Below are 20,418 nucleotides of genomic sequence, written 5' to 3' on the forward strand. Positions count from 1 at the left end.
ACAGAATGACCTTTTTTCCTTTGGGTATATGCCCAGTAATGGGATTGCTGGGTCAAATGGCAGGTCTACTTGAATCTGTTTAAGATACCTCCATAATGCTTTCCACAGAGGTTGCACTAGTTTGCAGTCCCACCAGCAGTGTATTAGTGTTCCTGTCTCTCCACACCCACGCCAACATGTGTTGTTTTGGGTTTTTTTGATAAAGGCCATTCTCACTGGGGTTAAGTGATATCTCATTGTGGTTTTGATTTGCATTTCCCTGATGATTAGAGATGTTGAACACTTTTTCATATGTTTGTTAGCCATTTTTATATCTTCTTTTGAAAAATTTCTATTCATGTCCTTTGCCCACTTTTTGATAGGGTTGCTTGATTTTTTCTTGCTGATTTTCCTGAGTTCTAAATAGATTCTTGTTATCAGTCCTTTATCTGATGTGTAGTATGCAAAAATTTTTTCCCATTCTGTAGGTGGTCTGTTTATTCTCTGGACTGTTTCTTTGGCTGTGCAGAAGCTTTTTAATTTAATCATGTCCCATTCATTTATTTTTGTTGCTGCTGTGATTGCCTTGGGGGTCTTCTTCATAAATTCTTTGCCTAGGCCAATGTCTGTAAGAGTCTTTCCTACATTTTCTTCTAGAATTCTGATTGTATCACGCCTAAGGTTTAAGTCTGTTATCCACCGTGATTTGATTTTTGTGAGAGGTGAAAGCTGTGGGTCCTGTTTCAGTCTTCTACAAGTGGCTAACCAATTCTCCCAGCACCATTTGTTGAATAGGGATTCTTGTCCCCAGGGTATATTCTTTCCCGCTTTGTCAAAAATTAGGTGACTATATGAGGATGGTTCTATATTTGGATTTTCTGTTGTGTTCCACTGGTCTGTGTCCCTGCACTTGTGCCAATACCAGGCTGTTTTAAGAACCACGGCCTTGTAGTATTGTTTGAGGTCTGGCAAATTAATACCTCCCATTTTGTTTTTGTTGCTTAAAATTGCTTTTGCTATACGGGGTCTTCTTTGATTCCATACAAAGTGTATAATTATTTTCTCTATGTCTGTAAAGAATGATGTTGGTAATTTAATAGGGATTGCATTGAATCTGTAGATCACCTTGGGTAGTATAGACATTTTAACAATGTTGATTCTTCCGATCCACGAGCATGGTATATTTTTCCATCTATTTGCAAGTTCTGCTATTTCTTTTCTCAGTGTTTCATAGTTTTCCTTATAGAAGTCCTTTACCTCTTTAGTTAGATATATACCTAGATATTTTATTTTCTTTGTTGCTATTTTGAAGGGTATTGAGTCTTTAATTTCGTTTTCCGATTGACTGTTATTGGCATATATAAATGCCTCTGATTTGTGTATATTAATTTTGTAGCCTGAGACTTTGCTGTATTCGTTAATCAATTGCAGGAGTCTCTTGGTTGAATCCTGGAGGTTTTCCAGATATAACATCATATCATCAGCAAAAAGTGAGAGTTTGATCTCTTCCTTCCCTATTTGGACTCCCTTGATTCTGCTCTCTTGCCTGATAGCTCTCGCAAGGACTTCCAATACTATGTTGAAAAGTAATGGAGACAATGGGCAGCCCTGTCTGGTTCCAGTTCTAAGTGGGAGTGCTTTCAGTTTTTCCCCATTCAGTATGATGTTGGCTGTGGGTTTGTCATATATGGCTTGTATCATTTTTAGGTAGGTTCCATCAATGCCTATTTTGTTAAGCGTTTTTATCATAAAAGGGTGTTGAATTTTGTCAAATGCTTTTTCTGCATCTAATGAGAGTATCATATGGTTTTTGTTTTTGCTTCTATTTATGTGGTGAATTACATTTATAGATTTACGTATGTTGAACCACCCCTGCATCTCGGGGATGAAGCCCACTTGGTCGTGGTGGATTACTTTTTTGATAAGTACTTGGATTCGATTTGCTAGTATTTTATTGAAAATTTTTGCATCTATATTCATCTTGTGATATATTTTTGAGGTCAGGTTGTATGATCCCTCCTGCTTTGTTTTATTTGTTTTTTTTTTTTTTTGGGGGGTTTTTTTTTGCTCAGGATTGTTTTGGCTATTTGGGATCATTTATGGTTTATGGTTTTATGCAAATGTTAGGATTGTTTTCTCAGTTTTGTGAAGAATGTCATTTGAATTCATTGTATCTGTAAATTACTTTGGGTAATATGGTCATTTTAACAATATTAATTCTTCTAATCTATGCGTATGGGATATCTTTCCATTTGTTTGTGTCCTTTTCAGTTTCTTTCATCAATGTTTTGTAGCTTTCCTTCTAGAGATCTTTCACATCTTTGTTTAAATTTATTCCTTGGTATTTAATATTTTAGAAGCTATCATACATGGGATTGATTTCTTTCTCAAATAATTCATTATCAGTATATAAAAATGCTAAGGATTTTTCTATGTTGACTTCATATCTTGCAACTTTATTGAATTTGTTTATCAGATCTAAGAGTTTTTGGTGCAATCTTTAGGTTTTTATAGATAGAAGATCATGTTGGCCGGGCGCGGTGGCTCACGCCTGTAATCCTAGCACTCTGGGAGGCCGAGGTGGGCGGATCGTTTGAGCTCAGGAGTTCGAGACCAGCCTGAGCAAGAGCGAGACCCCACCTCTACTAAAAATAGAAAGAAATTATATGGACAGCTAAAAATATATATAGAAAAAATTAGCCGAGCATGGTGGCGCATGCCTGTAGTCCCAGCTACTCGGGAGGCTGAGACAGGAGGATCGCTTGAGCTCAGGAGTTTGAGGTTGCTGTGAGCTAGGCTGACGCCACGGCACTCACTCTAGCCTGGGCAACAAAGTGAGACTCTGTCTCAAAAAAAAAAAAAAAAAAAGAAGAAGATCATGTTGCCTGTAATAGGGGAAAAATCGACATTCTCTTTTTCAGTTTGAATACCTTTTATTTCTTTCTCTTGCCTGATTGCTCTGGCCAAGACTTTCAGTACTATGTTGAATAAGAGTGGTGAATGCAAGCATGCTGTCTTTTTCCATATTTTCCTACTATGCCTACTTTGCTGAGAATTTTTCTCAGAAAGGGATGCTGAATGTTTTTTAATGCTTTTTCTACATCTTTTGAGATGATCGTATGTTTTATTTTCCCTCATTCTGTTGATGTGATGTGTCACATTTATTCATTTGTGTATATTAAACCACTCTTGTGTCCCTGGGGTAAATTGCACCTGATCATGGTTTATTAACTTTTTGATGGGTTGTTAGGGTTTTTTGTTTGTTTGTTTTTTGTTTTGTTTTGTTGCTGGTTTACTAGTATTTTGTTGAGGATTTTTGAAGTTATATTCACCAGGGATCTTAGCCTGTAGTTTCTTTTTTTTATTTTCTCCTTATCTGATTTTGATATCAGAGTAATACTGTCTTCATAAATGAGTAAGGAATAACTCCTTTTTCTTTACTTTTTTGGAATAGTTTGAGAAGAATTGGTCTTAGTATTTCTTTTTTTAAATTTTAGTTAAGAATATTACAGGGGTACACACATTTGGTTACAAAATTTGCTTTCATATAATTTAAGTCAAAGTTGTAAGTGTACCTTTCACACAGATAGTGCGCATTGTACCCGTTAGGTGTGAATTTATGTATCCTCCCCTCCCGATACCACTTACTTGATTTCCCTTGAGTTTTCCTTTCATATATGTGCATGTAAGTGTTGATCAATTAGTTTCAATTTAGTATTGAGCACATATGGTGTTTGTTTTTCCATTCTTGTCATACTTCACTAAGAAGAATGGTCTCCAGTTCCATCCAGGTTGTTACAAAAGATACTAGATCACAACTTTCTTGTGGCTGAGTAGTGTTCCATGGTATACATATACCACATTTTGTTAATCCACTCATGTATTGATGAGCACTTGAGTGGTTTCCACATCTTTGCAATTGTGAATTGTGCTACTATAAACATTTGAGTGCCAGTGCCCTTTTTATAAAATGATTTTTTTTTCCTTTGGGTAAATACCTAGTAGTGGGATTGCTGGATCAAATGGTAGGTCTACTTTTAGTTCTTTGATATATCTCCATACTAATTTCCATAGACGTGGTAGTACTTTGGATTCCCACAAACAGTGTAGAAGTGTACCTTTCTCTCTGCATTCTCACCAGTATCTGTTGTTTTGGGACTTTTTGAATAAAAGCCATTCTCGTGGTATATTGTGTTTTCATTTTGTTTTAATAACTTTTAAAAATTTTTTCTTAATTTCTTCATTGAATCTGTGGTTATTCAGGGCATGTTGTTTAATTTCCATATATTTTTTACTATTTCCAATAGTACTCTTACTGCTTTCTAGTTTTATTCCATTGTCATCTGAGAAAATACTAGATATGAAATCTATTTTTTTTAATTTGTTGAGACTTGTTTTGTGTCTTAAAAAATGGACTATGCTGGAGAATATTCCGTATGGTCATGAGAAGAATGTGTGTCTTCGATTGTTAGATAAAATTTTCTGTAAATGTCTGTTCAGTCCATTTGATCTATAATGCAGATTAAGTTTTTCTTTGTTGATTTATATCTAAATGATCTGTGTAATGCTGAAAGTGACACATTTAAGTCTTTATCATTATTATTTTCTGTTTCTCCCTTTACATCTATTTATATGTTCCTTATATACCTGGGTGCTCCAATGTTTAGTGCATATAGATTTACAATTATATCCTCTTGATGAATTGATCCGTTTATCATTATCATGACTTTCTTTGTTTCCTTTTACAATCTTTGACTTAAAGTCTATTTTGTCTTATATAAGTATGGCTACTCTTGCTTGCTTTTGGTTTCCATTTCATGGATTATTTCCTTTCATCCCTTCCCTTGATATACATGCATCTTTACAGGCATAGCAAATTTCTTGTAGGAAGCATATAGTTGGGTCATGTTTGTTTTTATCCTTTCAGTCTGTGTCTGTTGAGAATTTAATCTGTTTACACTTGAGGTTATTATAGATGAGTGCTTACTCTTGTCATTGTGTTAATTATTTTGTTTTCTGAATCTTTTGTATATCATTTGTTCCTTCCTTTCTCTCTTATTGTTTACCATTGCTGTCTGCTGGTTTTCTCTAGTGGCCACACTTGATTCCTTTGTCTTTCTCATTTGCTGATCTGCTCTACCCTGAGTTTCATATTTTTGTGTGTTTTCATAATGGTAGATAATTGTCTTTTTATTTCCAAATAAAGGACTTCCTTAAACATTTGTTGTAGAGCCAGTCTAATGATAATGAATTCCCTGAGATTTTTCTTGTCTAAGAAAAACTTCATTTCTCCTTCATATTTGAAGGATTGCTTTCCTGGGTATTGTATTATTGGGTGGAACTTTTTTTTCACTCAGTGCTTTGAATATATCATCCCATTCTCTCCTCTGCTGTTTGTCTACTAAGGATTCTCTTGCATGTGATTTGACACTTTTTCCTCACTGTTTTTAGAATTCTCTCTTTGCCTTTGAGTTTCAACAGTTTGACTATCATGTGACTTGGAGAAGAATGTTTTGGGTTGAATCTCTTTGAGAGTCTTTGATCTTTCTGTATCTGGATGTCTGTATCTCTTATAAGATTTAGGAAGTTTTCACCTATTTTGTTAAATATTTTTATATGACTTTGCCCATCTTTACCTTCTTGACTACCTAATATTCATATATTTGGTCACTTTCTGTTGTGTCATATGTCATGTATACTTTCTCCATTCTTTTTTTCTTTTTTTTTTTTCTGACAGTTATTTCAAAAGACCTATCGTCAAGTTCAGAAATTCTTTCTTCTGTTTGTTCTACTCTACTGTTGAAACTCTTATTTTATTTCACTTATTGAATTCTTCAGCTCCAGGATTTTTGTTTTGATTTTTTTTAATGATATCTGTCTCTGTGGAATTTGTCATTCAGATCATGAATTGTTTTCCTCACTTCTTGTCATTGTTTATTGATGTTCTCTTGTGTCTCATGAAGTTTAATATCATTATTTTGAATTTTTTCATGCATTTCATAGATTTCCTTCTTGTTGGGAGAATTGCTGTGTTCCTTTGGAGATGTCTTGTTTCCTTGCTTTTACATGTTTTTTGTGTCCTTATGTTGATATCTGTGCATCTATTGCAACAGTCACTTCTTACAGTTTTATGGATTGGCTTTCACAGGGAAAGACTTTTTTGTATAAATGTATCTATATTTTTGGTCAGGTAGGGTGCTTTGGCTTTCATTCTGGGTGGGCACAGTGATATAGACTACATATGATTTCTTCAGCTGTAATTAAGCATTAGTTCTGTCTGTGAGTTCCTCAGTAGCTTATGTTGTGTTTGCTAGTTGAAGCTGTGGTGAGGCTTTGTTGGGGATGGGGGCACCAGTGGTGGCAGAAGTGGGCCAGGCTTGTCAGTTCTCAGGCCTCCAGGCAGTGTATGCCAACACCGGTGGTAGCAAATCTGGTCAAGTTATTCCTTGGGCCTGTGTCTTTCTTGAGTGTTAGCAGTAGCAGTTGTGGGCTGGGTGGACAGGTAGGTCCTCAGGCTGTCTAGGGCTGTGTGTGGTGGTGGTTGTGGCAGGCTGTGCAGGCCAATCTTTAGTCCCCAAGATAGTGTGCGTATGGCAGTGCCAATGGTAGTGACAGTAGCCTTTTCTCAGGGTCCTCATTGGTAGGTGCCACCAGTGGTGGGTTGGGCATGTCAGTCTCCAGGCTGTTGAATGATATGCACAGGTGCCACTGGAAGAAGCTCTGTGTGGGTTAGTCGTCTCTTCAGGCCCCCCAGTGGTCCATGCAGGCACCATCTGTGGTGGGTAGGGAGGGTTTATTTCCAGGCCCCTGGCTGGTGTACTCAGGCCCTGGATTGGTGGTGGTTGGTAATACAGGCCTCTTTCCAGACCCTGTGAAGTTGCTTGCATGTATGCAGCATCCCTGCTGCTAGAGGGGGTGGGGTTGCTGTCAGTATTATCAGCTCCAGGCAGGTAGCTCTCAGACTCTGGGAAGCACATACCTGGGCTCCCATTGTCCAGGGAGAAGCCTTTCTAGTGCACTGCACAACGTTTCCCAGGGTGTAGATCACTGCGTGGACTAGAGTACTAGCAACCCAGTTTCTGCACTGTGGCCAGCCATTGTCACAATGCTGTATCACTCTGGGTGAATGCTGGGGGATGTCAGCAGGATTCCAGGGATATGGAGATGTAGGAGCTAGTGTGCCCCAGAGCATGATGTACTCCAGTGGGGGCTAGACTCTCAAAATGGCTCTATGATGCAGCTGCTTGGGTCTCGGGGGATATGTGGAACCCAGTGCAAAAAGTCTCTGTTAGAATTCTGTCACATGGACTCCAGGAAGCTCCTTTTACTAGTCTCAGGGTCTGCAAAGGCTGAGGGACTCTTCCCTGGCTAAGATTGTAGGAGTCCCTGGTGGGAACGTGGTCCACTGGGGATCTCTCACTTACCTTTTCCCCACAGTGAGGAGTTACTTCTGGCTCCAAGCTGATCCTGGCCAGGCTGACTACTTCTTTTCCCTTTTTATGCCTCAGAGATTCCCTGTCACTTCCCTGCTAAATTCCAATGTTCTCTTTTAGATACTCTGCTTGACATGTGATTATCTCCTTGCTGTTTTGGTCCTTCTTTGTAGGAGATGAGTGCCAGGTGCCTCTAGTCAGCCATCTTGAAGCCCCTGAGAAGCACATTTTTAACACGTGTATTAATATATTCATCCTAAGTTGTTCTCTTATTTGCATTATTTTCAGTGCATTTAAGTTAATACATGAATTTCCCAGAATGTGTTTAGTTTTGCTTATAAGTTTTTGCTAGTTTAATTTTCCACAACAGTAGCACTTAGAATTCTTTATTGAGATTATTTGCTGAGTGCTGACTTCATGTTTCTTTACTATCTTACTCATTCAACAGCAGTACTACTTCAATAACACTTTGGACATAACCCTGTCACAATGTACATCACATTATATTGTGATTATTCCCATATGTATAATAACTCCATACACAAAGACTGTGAAGCCACAGTTCTTATTCACTGTTGTGTAATTTCCATCTCAGTAGTGCTTGGCATTAGCTCCTGAGGAAATGTTATTTGGAGGAGAGCACTGACAGAAGGATCAATGGACATAAGTTCTCTAGTTCTACACCCTTTTTTTTTTTTTTAAATTTGTCATCAGGTTGTAAATATTACCATCTGTTAATACAGGAAAGCTTTTTCTGGGTCCACTTGGATTTTTTGTTACAGGTAAATTTCCCCAGCAATTTTTTGACATGAAAATAATGAAAATAGTTAAATTAGAAAAACTATCTCATGGTTTCAAGTCTAGTGCCTTGCCCTAAACTTTCTATATTACATATAGACTTTTTCTTTTAAAAATTTCTCTTGGGTATCTTCAGGCAACAAAATTACAGTTAAGTGTAGAGAAGTATTTAATGGAATACAGTGAAAAGCACACTTACTAAATGGTATATATTTTAATAAAGATCTTCTAGATAGAAGGTAATAAAGCATTTGAAATGGTAAACAATATCTCATACTTGAAGTATGATTACTTTTTCTTTATGCAAAGATAATTTTTAATATTATGACATTTCCCTGCTTTTAAAAGTAATTTACCAAAATTAATACAACACCTAAAAAGGAAGAATTTACTGTATGTCAATTATATATTCAAAAAAAAAACCCTGATTAACAAAAAGAGTATGGTGGTCAGTTGTTAAAAAACAAAACATAATTGTTCGTATGAACACATACAGCTTTTTTCTTCTTTGTGTTTTCTACCTTGCCATGTGTTGTACAGTTCACTTAGTCTTTGATGTCACGTTCTGACAAACTAATTTCATTGAATTTATGATGATACATAGCAAAAATAAGAAAAAAAGGGACAAATATGCCAGCTTTTTAATTTCTGTGAATCCTACCCTGTTCAGCTGGTGTTTGGAAGGTAATTAGTAGATTATCTGAGACCAGTCAAATTTTGCTTTCAGTTTCTAAACAAAATTGTTGGAAAGGATCTGGTCACTTGTGGGCCAATCCGCTTGTCATTTATTATGGGCTTTGGATCCAGTGTTCTTAAAAAATATACATTTCCTGCTCACTGGCAAATGTTCAAAGCTTAGCTAAGCAGCCCCTAGAAAATGATTTCAGCCTGTGGCTTTTGCCTGGCTGGGCAGTCATTGATGGTACTCCACCAAATCTGCCTCCTTCCTTTTGCCTGGTTGGGCAGTTTTGATACTGTTCTGCATAATCTTTATTTAGAGTCCTAAAAAAGACTGTTTCTTGTTGATTTTACCCTCACTGGCTATTTAAACATTTGTTTCTTATATCAATAATGGCTATATGGATCTCTGTCTCTAATATGTAGCAAGTATTTCACCAGCTTTTATTGCTTTTTTTCAAGTTCTGTCTTAATTACTGGCTTAGTGAAATCGTGCATTCTCTCGTGGATACTGCTTTTGTGCTTCCTCTTGTCTATCTGTGTCTTCTTTCAGAGAGATAAGTGTACCTTTAAGTGACTATAGTCCTCATGAAACCAAACAGACTCTTAAGATTTTGTTGATGCATAAAACTGATTATACAAGTCAGTCTAGTCTAGTTCCTTTGTCCTCTAGAAGGCTGAGGTATAAGGATTATGCTGAGTGAGTTGTTTCAGAGATTGGTGACACCTGTCTGTACAACCTCTTTAAGTTCTCTGCTCTATCTAGCCCCAGTGCATTCTCACAAGCAGAGACAGATACTCCAGTGATCGTAGCCAAGCAAATGTTTTGCCTTTGCTGACAGTTTTCAAGTCATGTCTCCGGAAGAATTCTGCCATCTAGGCAGAATGGAGCATGCAGGATTATCATTCATGGCTCAGTTCATTTCTTGTCCTTTAGAGTCCTCTCTACCCTATGACTCTATTTCCTTTAGAGTTCCTTTATGATTCTTACAGCATGTACTGTGCAATGCCATTATTTTCTTTGTGTCCCTAGATATATACTAGGAGCTCTTATAGGTAGAGATCCTATCCTATTCATCTGTGTATCCCCAGCAGCTACCAGAGGGGTAGACACATGAGGGTACCCCATAAATGTCTGTGATAGGACAGAAGGAGTGAGAGAAGAGAGCAAGGCAGGCAGACAGTATTAAAGTCTTAATACTTAATATTAAAGTATTAGACAGAAGTACTAAAGTGCCAAGTATCCCTGACTTAGTCCCTAGAGAATTTAGCTGCTTTTCCTTTAGTCACTGAGCCCTGTTCTTTTACTTAATAAACTCTTACATTAATAAACATATTATCTGATTTGTATTGTTTTGTGAAGAACTATTATGATGATGGAAGTTCAGACTAGTAAATGATCTATTTGCTTCTCAGTCATACTTGCAAAATATTTCCAGGCTTACACTATTGTTATAATTGTATAAATAGAGGAAAATTACTTTGAGTAAGATCGATAGCCCCATAATGAAGGGCACAGATGCTGAAAAAGCAATGGGGCTGCAGGGTACAGCTCTTGCAAGGTGACTCAGGAGATCAGTGTGAGAACAGAGAAATGCAATGTCATGTGTTAGGAACTGTCTGTGTGAAGAGATCTGAGCATTAACATCGGTGTGGCATCTATCTTACCATATCCACCAATCTGCTCAATCCAGTGACCTAGAAAGTGATAAATGGGAGTCAAACCACAAGACGTTTCCCGAGAGAAATGTGCAAATATAAATTTTTAAAGTATTTGGGATTTAATCGTCTATGTTATTGTGTTAGGCACCAAAAAGGCACATTACTAAGAGATTAGAAACTAATTTTTTATCAACTTGACTCTAGAATAGTCTTGAACAAGTTTATCCATCTCACATTAGTCAGAGAATATAATGTTTAAAAAAAGAAAAATCAAGCTAGCTGTTTATGTTTTGTTAGGGGGCTGGGCTGAATGGACCTTTTTTCCAGTTCATATCTTATAATACTCTGTGTTCAACCCACACTTACACCCTCTTCAGGGCCTTCTAATACCAGAAAGGCTTTAAAATATTCACCTCTTATTTAGATTCTTTAGTACTATCCTTATATGCAAAATGAAATTCTTTACTAACTTTATTGTCTATGAAGGACTTTCTTGATAGGAGAAAGTAAATATCGATGCATTCTCAGGTTCTTTACACATCTCTAGGTGAAAAATTCACAAAAAGCTTGAAATGGTTCCAATTGTTGACCTCAGTATGGTACTTGAATACTACTACTAGCTTTCCTCTAGGTGCAAAGTGCCTTAATGGTTGGGACTCTGTTTTTTCACTTTGGGTAAAAACATGACAGTAATGATGATAACAGGTATAAATAGTGCTTATTCAAAAATTTATGCTCCTGTGCTGTGGTTTAAATATGTAATCTAATTTAATCCGCCCCGCAACCCAATGGAGGAGTTACTGTTATTTCCAAGTTGTAGGTTAGGAAAATGAGGTTTAGAGAGGTTAAATAACTTTCCCAGATCACACGGCTATTAAACGTGACTGAGCTGGGATTTAATAAACAATGAATATATGCTAAATTGACAGCATTCCTTACAAAGAACCTTGCTTAGTAATATTCTGCTTCTCAGAGAACTCAACCAACAGGGCTTCTGCCACATAATGTCCTTGTTGGGAGAGTCAGTCCATATTTTTCTCAGATAAATACACGTGATCCTCTCCCTTTTATGATTCTTGTACAAACTTCTGTTCAACTGGTAGGCCATATTTTCTGTTTACTCATTTTGCTATTACCTTGTTATGTAAAATTCAGCCTCAAGTAATAGATTTGTGAAAAGTGGGTAAAATAGGTTAATGAGAAAATTATTTTTAAGCAAGTCTTATGACAAATAGATTTTTAAAAATGTTTCTCTTATATATTATGTATTCCTTTTATAAATATCTTTATATATACAACTTTGCATAATTGGACTATTTCCCATAGAAAATAAGCCAAAATATGAAGATCTCAAATCCTAACAGTTTTAATAGTTTATAACTTTATCTAAATGACCCTACAAATTATCCATAAGCCCTTTAGAACTTATCTCCTGGATTCAACATTGTAGACACATAACCATGCCATTATCTGTATAAAGCAAAATGTATTAATACTCATCGAATCTTTTATTCTTCTTTTCCTGACACTTGGATCGAAAGATGACTCAAAAAAACTATATCGTGTATCCCTTAACAAATTATTTTAGCTATTATTAATAGCTTCGTCTTTTAAACATCATACTAAAGATTTAAGTGATTTAAACGCCACCTTTACAGTCTGAATTTGACTTTGTACTTATTAATACTTTCACCTATAAGTTTTATAGTTTCATATTTTTGTGTTACTAAATAGCATCCTTTCTTGTCAACTTGAATTCCCTTTAGCAGTTCTTGTGAGACAGTTCTGGTGGTAGTGAGCTCTCTCAGCTTCTGGTTGTCTGGGAAAGTGTTTCTCTCTCCTTCATTTCTGAAGGAAAACTTCAGAAAATAAAGTATTCTTAGTTGGCAAGTTCTGGTTTTGTGTTTGTTTTCTTCAGTATTTTGTATATATCATCTCTCTCTGCTCTGGCTTGTAAGGATTCTGCTGAAGATTCCACCACTAACTTTACTGAAAACCCCTTTTATGTGATATACTTATATTTCTTGCTGCTCTCATGATCTTCTCTTTGACTTTGATTTTTGACAGTTTGACTATAATATGTCTTGGTAAAATCTTGTTTGGCTTGAATGAGATTGGAGACCTTTGATTTTTATGTTCCTGGACATCAATATCTTTCCCTCGACTGGGGAAGTGTTTAGCTACTATTTTTAAAAATAATCTTTGTGTTCCTTTATATATCTCTTTTCCTCCTTTGAACATTATAATTAGAATATTTGCTCTTCGATGGTGTCCCAAAAATCCTGTAAGATTTCTTTTAATTCTTTTCATTTTTTTATTCCTTTTTGGTTATTCATTTATTTTCCTGATTTTGATGAATTATTTCTCTGTATTTGATACAGTTTGCTGGGCTTTCTTAAAATAGTTATTTTAAATTTTTCTCAGGCAGTTCATATAGCTCCATTTCTTTGGGGTAAGCTATTGAAAAATTGTGTTAAGGTGCTATGTCTTCTAGACTTTTTGTGTCTCTTGTTGCTTTCCATGGATGTCTATGCATTTGGTGAAGCAGTCACCTCTTCCAGACTTTAGCAGCTAATTTTGTTGTAGAAAGACCATGTCCTGTGGAGGAGGGTGCACAAAGGTGCTTGCTATGTGGGGTGCAGAGGTTATAGGACCAGTGCAGCTGTCTAGTCTCTGTACAGCTGACATTAGTGTTGATGAAGATTGCAGGAATCCTTAGCAGCAAACACTGTGGATGTTCACAATTATAGCAAGCGTTCAGGGGTTGGTTGTAATAGTTGCTAAGGTCCTCTCAGTCTTTTCTTTTTTCCTACTGTGGGAAGTTGTGTCTGCAATAGTCCCTTGTAGCATTGGGTTCAGCTTGTGAGCCCTTTCATGCTGGCAGTGGCACCAGTATCTGCTGAGTGAGTCAAGTACAGAGCTGAGGCCTGAAGAACACGTCTACAGGACAGGACTGCAGCTCTGAGGTCTGGAGCAGTGATGACACTGGGTCTCAGGGCACAAGTGCACCCACTACGGTGTTGGCAATAGTATGAATACACAGGTGATTGTGAAACAGTTGGAAAACCAAGAATGGGAACAGGGGCATGCTCAGAGATTCTGTGACTCCAGAGTCAAAGCAGGGCATGGGCAAGAGAGATAATGACTCCAGAACCCAGAGTATGAACTAGTTCACTGTGTCTAAGACATGGGTGGATGTAGTGCATCCGTAGAGCCTGCACCTGGAATGTGGACACTTGCGGGGTGGCCAAGGTTTGGGACTCAGGGTACATGTAGGGTTGCAAAGGTGGTGGCTCAGTTTTCACAGCAAAAAAAATAGTGGCTGCTTCTTGGGGGGAGCGTGCGCAGTGTTGTCTCAGAGAAGGAGGTCTTATTACAAGACTTCAAGGAAAATATTTGTTTGTCTTCAGTTATCTGTAAAGGCATACCTCAGAGATAATGCAGGTTCCATTCCAGTCCACTGTAATAAAGCAAATGTCACAGTAAAGTGAGTCACACAAATTATTTTGTTTCCCAGAATATATAAAATTGTGTTTATACTGTACTATAGTTTATTAAGTCTGCAGTAGTATTGTCTAAAAAATAGTATTTCTTTAATTAAAAATTTCCTTATTGCTAAAAAATGCTAATGATTATTTGAGCCTTCAAGGAATTGTAATTGTTTTGCTGATAGAGGATTTTGTCCTGATGTTGATGGCGGCTGATGGATCAAGGTGGTGGTGGCTGAAGGTTGGGGTGACTGTGGCAATTTCTTAAAACAAGATAACAGTGAAGTTTGCTGCATCCATCGAGTCTTCCTTTCACTAAAAATTTCTCTGTAGCAGGCAATGTTTGTTATCACCTTACCCACAGTAGAACGTCTTTCAAAATTGGAGTCAATCCTCTCAAACCCTGCTGCTGCTTTATCACCTAAGTTTATGAAACATTCTGAATTCTGTATTTTCAACAATGTTTATAACATCTTCACAAGGAATAGATTCTATCTTAAGAAATCATTTCCTTTGCTCATCCATTCAAGTGTTATGAGATTGTAGCAGTTTACTCACATCTTGAGGCTCCACTTCTAGTGCTCTTGCTATCTCCACCATACCTGAAGTTACTTGTTCCACTAAAGTCTTAAAGCCCTCAAAGTCATCCATGAGAGTTAGAACCAACTTCTTGTAAACTCCTGTTTTAGTGTTGATATTTTGAACTCCTCTCATGAATGTTCTTAATGGCATCTAGAATGGTGAATCCTTTCCAGAATCCTTTCAATTTGCTTTGCCCAGATCCATCAGAGGAACCCCTCTCTATGGCAGCTATAGCCAAAATGTATTCCTTACATGATGACTTGAAAGTCAAAATTATCCCATGATCCATGGGCTGCAGAATGACTGCTGTGTTGGCAGGCATGGAAACAGCATTAATCTCTTTGTACATCTCCACCAGAGATCCTGGATCATCAGGTACGTTGTCAAAGAGCAGTAATCTTTTGAAAGGAATCTTTTTTCTGAGCACTGTATCTCAACAGTGGGTTTAAAATATTCAGTAATCCATGCTGTAATCAGATATGCTGTCATCTAGGCTTTGTTGTTCCACTGATAGAACACAGGCAGAGTAGATTTAGCAATACTTAAGTGACATACAATATTTGGAAAGGTAAATGAGCATTGGCTTCCACTTAGTCACCAGCTGCACTAGGGCCAGCAAAAGAGTCAGCCTGTCCTTTGAAGCCGGGCATTGACTTCTTCCTTCTAGTTATGAAAGTCCTAGAGGACATCTTTTTCCAACAGAAGGCTGTTTCTTCTACATTGAAAATTGTTTAGTGTAGCCACGTTTATCCATTATCTTAGCTAGATCTCTAGATAACTTGCTGCAGCTGCTACCTTAGCACTTTGTGCTTCACCATGCACTTTTATGTTTTGAAAATGGCTTCTTTCCTTATACCTCGTGAACCAGCCTCTTCTATCTTCAGACTTTTCTTCTGCAACTTCTTCATCTCTCTCAGCCTTCATAAAATTGAAGACAGTTAGGGCCTTGTTCTGGGTAAGCCTTTGACTTAAGGGAATGTTATGGCTTTGTTCTATCCAGACCAATAAAACTGTCCCCATATTAGCAATAAGGCGGTTTTTCTTTCTTATCATTGATGTGTTCACTGGAGTAGCACTTTTAATTTCCTTCAAGAACTTTTCCGTTGCATTTGCCACTTGGCTGTTTGGCACAAGAGGCCTTCCTTTCAGCCTATCGCAGCTTTTGACATGCCTTCCTCACTAAGGTTAATTGTTTCTAGCTTTTGCTTTAAACCAAGAGACATGTAGGGTTATTAACTGGCCTAATTTCAATATTGTTTTGTCTCAAGGAATAGGGAAGCCAGAGTAGAGACATGAAAAATGTCTGGTCCGTGGAGCAGTCAGAACACACATTGCATTTATTGAAGTTTGCTGGCATATGTGGGTGTGGTTTGTGTTACCCCTAAATGATTATAATAGTAACATTAAAGATCACAGATCAGCATAATAATTGTGAAAACATTCAAAATATTGCAAGAATTCCCAATATATTGATTCAGAGACACAAAGGGAGCACATACTATTGGAAAAAGGGCACTGATGGACTAGTTTGATACAGAGTTGCCACCAACCTTCAATTCATAGAAATTGCAGTATCTGAGAAGGACAGTAAAGCAGAGCACAGGAAAACAACGTATACCAAAAATACTGGACTCTGGTTATTGGGTCACCTTTTTAAAGAATATATTCCTCTGGGCTCTTAAAAAAAAATGTTCTTTCATTTATGTATTGTTACAGGGGATAGATTTGGTAAATGTTTCCTACCCCTTTCTTTCTCTTTTTTTCCCCAGTGGTAATATGGTAATGCTTTTTTAATGAACTTAAACAAAATGTATAAGAAAAAAGCCCCTGATTAGGATCTGGAGACTTGAGTTCTGGGCCTACTTCACAGAGGCTCAGTTTCCTTGCCGGTAAAGTGGTGATAAATGTTCTGCTTACCTCATAGGGCTTCCACATAGTTTTACACTGATTCTTCTATTCTCTCAGGTTATGCTTGCCATAGCCTTTCTTTGACTTGGCTCACATTTGGCGATACAGGCCAAATAGTAAGTTCTACGAGGCACATTTCTACATTTCTCCTCATGACCATATATGTGATTCAGCACTCCTCCTCCCTGACTTGTGTCCGGAATATTTACGGTGGGATCACATCTGGTCATTTACAGATCATAACTCTACATGTTCTAAGACTGTTTTACATCCAAACATGCTTCTAAAATCCTGCCCCCAAAGATTATCACTGGCAGGAGTATCATTCATTGAAAACCTTTGGCAAAAGATTGAATTCAGCACTCAACATTAGTAATGTAAGACTGTTTACCAAGTATTCTCAGATTCATCTGAGTAACAAATTACAGCAAAAATGCAGAGAAATTATTTGGAGTTTAAATGATCAAGAAAGAAAAGTCATTCAACAAGATTGTAAAGTCTTAAAAAAGGGAAATATGCTTTGTTCTACACCCCAAGCACAAATCAAAGGGACAAGAAGACAAAGTAGTTAATAAATATTTCTATTTTGTATGAAAATTTAATCTCTTTGACATTTTTCTGAGCTAATATCCCCCAGTTTTTTTTTAAAACAGAATTTGTTTATTTGCAGGAGGCAGCCAGTTACGATGTGACACGCTATGAAAATATTTTCTTCCTGTTCTGGGTTCTGGAGCAGCTTCTTCAGAAGGAAACCGAAGAAGGCAACACTGCAAGTATAGGGCATGATGACCAAGAAATCAAGAAATTTCTTCAGAAGCATGATGAAACTATTTTCCAACTTTCTGATGCATTTCCTTTATTTACTTTTTATTTATGGAGACTAGGCATTCTCTTGAACTCAGCAGAGATAGAAACTGTTAAAAATAATTCAGTTCCTTAGCAATTTACTAAATATTGGAAGCATACTAAAATTGAATATATGAAGATCTTGTACTTAGAAGATTTTCAAGATTTTAAATGATTTTTAAATTGATCTCTAAACATAATCATCAATTCAATTTTTAGTCTTAAATTGTGCATAAAATATTGTGTCACATTTCTATACTAAAAGTCAGCCAGTTTCAGTTGAGAATGCCCTCCTATTCCTATGTAACCATATTTTATTCTCTGAAATAGACCATTAATTTTCTCAGAAAAGATATTTAAATTGTGAAAGATTTCCATGGGATAGATACTGGGTGAAATCTTACAGTTTTGGTCCTTTATCAACACAAAGTGTTGAAAATAAGTGGTTATAAATACAGTTTTTAAAACTTTTTGGTTACAAAGTTATACTTCCATCATTGTAATTTTAGAAGGAACTCATAAAAGAAGAAAAGTTTTTAACATTTGGAAACCTAATGGCCTTTAATTTCATATAATGAATACATTTGTCAAGTCCTTTTTAATATGGTCTGTTTTTTCAACGAATTTTCCTTTTGATTCTATTGATTAAATATGTTATAGTAGTCCTATGATTGTTAAAATGTAGTTAAATCATACATAATTAAGTCATTAGGGATACTTTCATAAATTCTAATATCCATCCAAAAATACACTCTATAGATAATAAAAGTATTAGTTGAATTTTCTGGTTACACAATTTCATTGACTTAATGTCAATTATTAAAATAACCAAGAAGCTTAAAAAGAGCACATTATATACTTTCCTATAGTGCAATTTAACACACACCAAATGCAAATATGCTTTATTATCCATGACATTGTTTCACAATTTAATTAGCATTCCTAAATGCCATTAGAATTAAAAAAAAAACTTGCTTTTTCTATCTATAATGTATATAAAATTATATTATCAGCCACAATTACTTTTGAAGTTATTTTTTGCTTTCTTGAAAAGATAAAGCCTTTTCAATAATCCTAAAACTCAATGTATATCAGTCAACTATTGCTATGTAACAAATAACCATAAATCCCAGTAGCATATAGAAATAAATATTTTTCAGATATGTGCAAGTCACTTGAGAATCAGGTGATCCGGACTAGACTCTGCTGGACTCTGTTCGGGTTGCAAATCCACTGGGCTAGGCTCACTCTTTGCTACAAGTCAGGCTTTGTTTGAGAGGGAAGCACCTACTCAGGGAAGCTCTGATGGCGACTACAGTTGAGCAAGATGAAAAGGCTAGGCTGAGAAATGTCACACTGTCATTTCTACCCACATACATTGGCCAAAGTACATCAAATGGTCAAGCCCAAAGAAAGCAGACAGGGAAGTACACTTCACCTTGAGGGGGAGAACTTGCCAGGTTACACGGCAGAGGGCTTAGATACAGGTGGAGAATCGGGGCCAATAATTTACTCCACCACAAATACCAGTTGAATACAAGAAGGATATACCAGATCCTGGAATAGAAGGGATTTTACTAATGTTTGATTCCTGTGAACACCTCCACAGGTTTGTGTAAATCACTTCAGTTTGATGACATTACACAAAATCCACTTCACGTGACACCTTCATCTTTTCACTTCTGTAAGAATTAAACAAGGTTTCTAAACATACAAGCATCAGCAATGGCCCTTTTCCCACTGCAGCTTACCAATATAATGATCAGCTAAAAAGCTTTTGTAACTGCAAAAAATTTCTTAAATCCAGTAGTCTTCAAGGCCTCAAGGTCTGAAATTTAGCCTAGGAAATGTATTCATTATAGAAGATATAAGATGTTAGGAATCATTGTTAATGCACAAAATGGAGAAACATTTTATTTCTGTTTGGTATTATTTTTATGTTAACGCTTAATTTCTGTCAAGTATATGATACCTAATCTTTTATTATCCTGTATTTCAGTTTGTATCAGAGTTAACTGTGCATTAAATTTAGTATTGAGGTCTAAATCTGCTGGCGAAAAAGAAAATAAAATGAGACATTTGTTTCTGTTTCAATAAAGTGTTGAAAGAATTAATTAATGAATGGTTTAAACTATAATTACAATATTTAAGAATGTGGCAGCCATTAAGATTTGGTTAATGTCTAACTTTAGAATTAAGGTTTAAGAATAATAGAGGCAGCAGAAATGGAGCAGCATTGAAACTGAATATATAATGAGACATACAGAGGACCATAGAATGATTTTAAAAATGAAGGAATTGATAAAAATGATAATTGCTAACACTAATACAGTGTTTAATACATATTAACTATATGTGATAAATATAAAATACATAAAATATATAATACACTTATATAATATAGATAAATGAATATTATGTATATACATATAATAAAAATATCCAGGAACTCATCTAAGCATTTTACATATATTAACTCATTTGATTCTTCTAGCAACCCTATGAAATAAGTATGATTGTTACCTGTATCTCTGGCTTAGAGATGAGTAACTCAGGCAAAGTAATGTTAAACAACTTGCCTAAGTTCACAAAATTAGGCAATGGCAGCGTTAAGTTCCTTATCTTCCTAGTCCACACTCCTACTATGCTGCACTGCCTATTAAGTACAAACTGTCCTGGTACTTTAGGAAACTTTCACAAATACAACTTCTTTGCAATTGTTATTGAAGCTTTATATACCCTTGACTACAAATCATATGGCATAAGGGTGGAAATTACTAGCATATTATTAGCTTATATTGAATTTTTTTTAACCCCTGCAGACCATATGTCCTATCTACCAGCAAACTAGAGGAACAGCATCTTTTCTGGGTTGTATCATCTTGTTAGACAAGACTAGCCAAGTTATATAGATTGTCTTCAAACAATAATCTTCTAAAAGCTTCCTTTAATGGTTGGTAGGTGGAGTGTAAGACTAATGCTCAGCAAAATGGGGGGAGAAAACCAATCTGATTGTTTTGTCCTTGTATCTGTAAACAGAGCCA

At 36.3% G+C, this 20,418-nt stretch overlaps 1 protein-coding gene across 1 annotated transcript in view; it reads left to right on the forward strand.

Annotated features, from left to right (window-relative positions):
• The window catches only part of MEI4 (meiotic double-stranded break formation protein 4), a 127,841-nt gene extending 110,373 nt beyond the window's left edge, over positions 1–17,468 (forward strand). Inside the window, exon 4 of the mRNA XM_069487444.1 lies at positions 17,199–17,468. Within this exon, the coding sequence (XP_069343545.1) occupies positions 17,199–17,468 (270 nt within the window). The remainder of the gene's footprint in view (positions 1–17,198) is intronic.
• Positions 17,469–20,418: the final 2,950 nt, after the last annotated feature.

Source organism: Eulemur rufifrons, chromosome 15 (assembly GCF_041146395.1).
Source record: "Eulemur rufifrons isolate Redbay chromosome 15, OSU_ERuf_1, whole genome shotgun sequence".
Classification (NCBI taxonomy): Eukaryota; Metazoa; Chordata; class Mammalia; order Primates; family Lemuridae; genus Eulemur; species Eulemur rufifrons.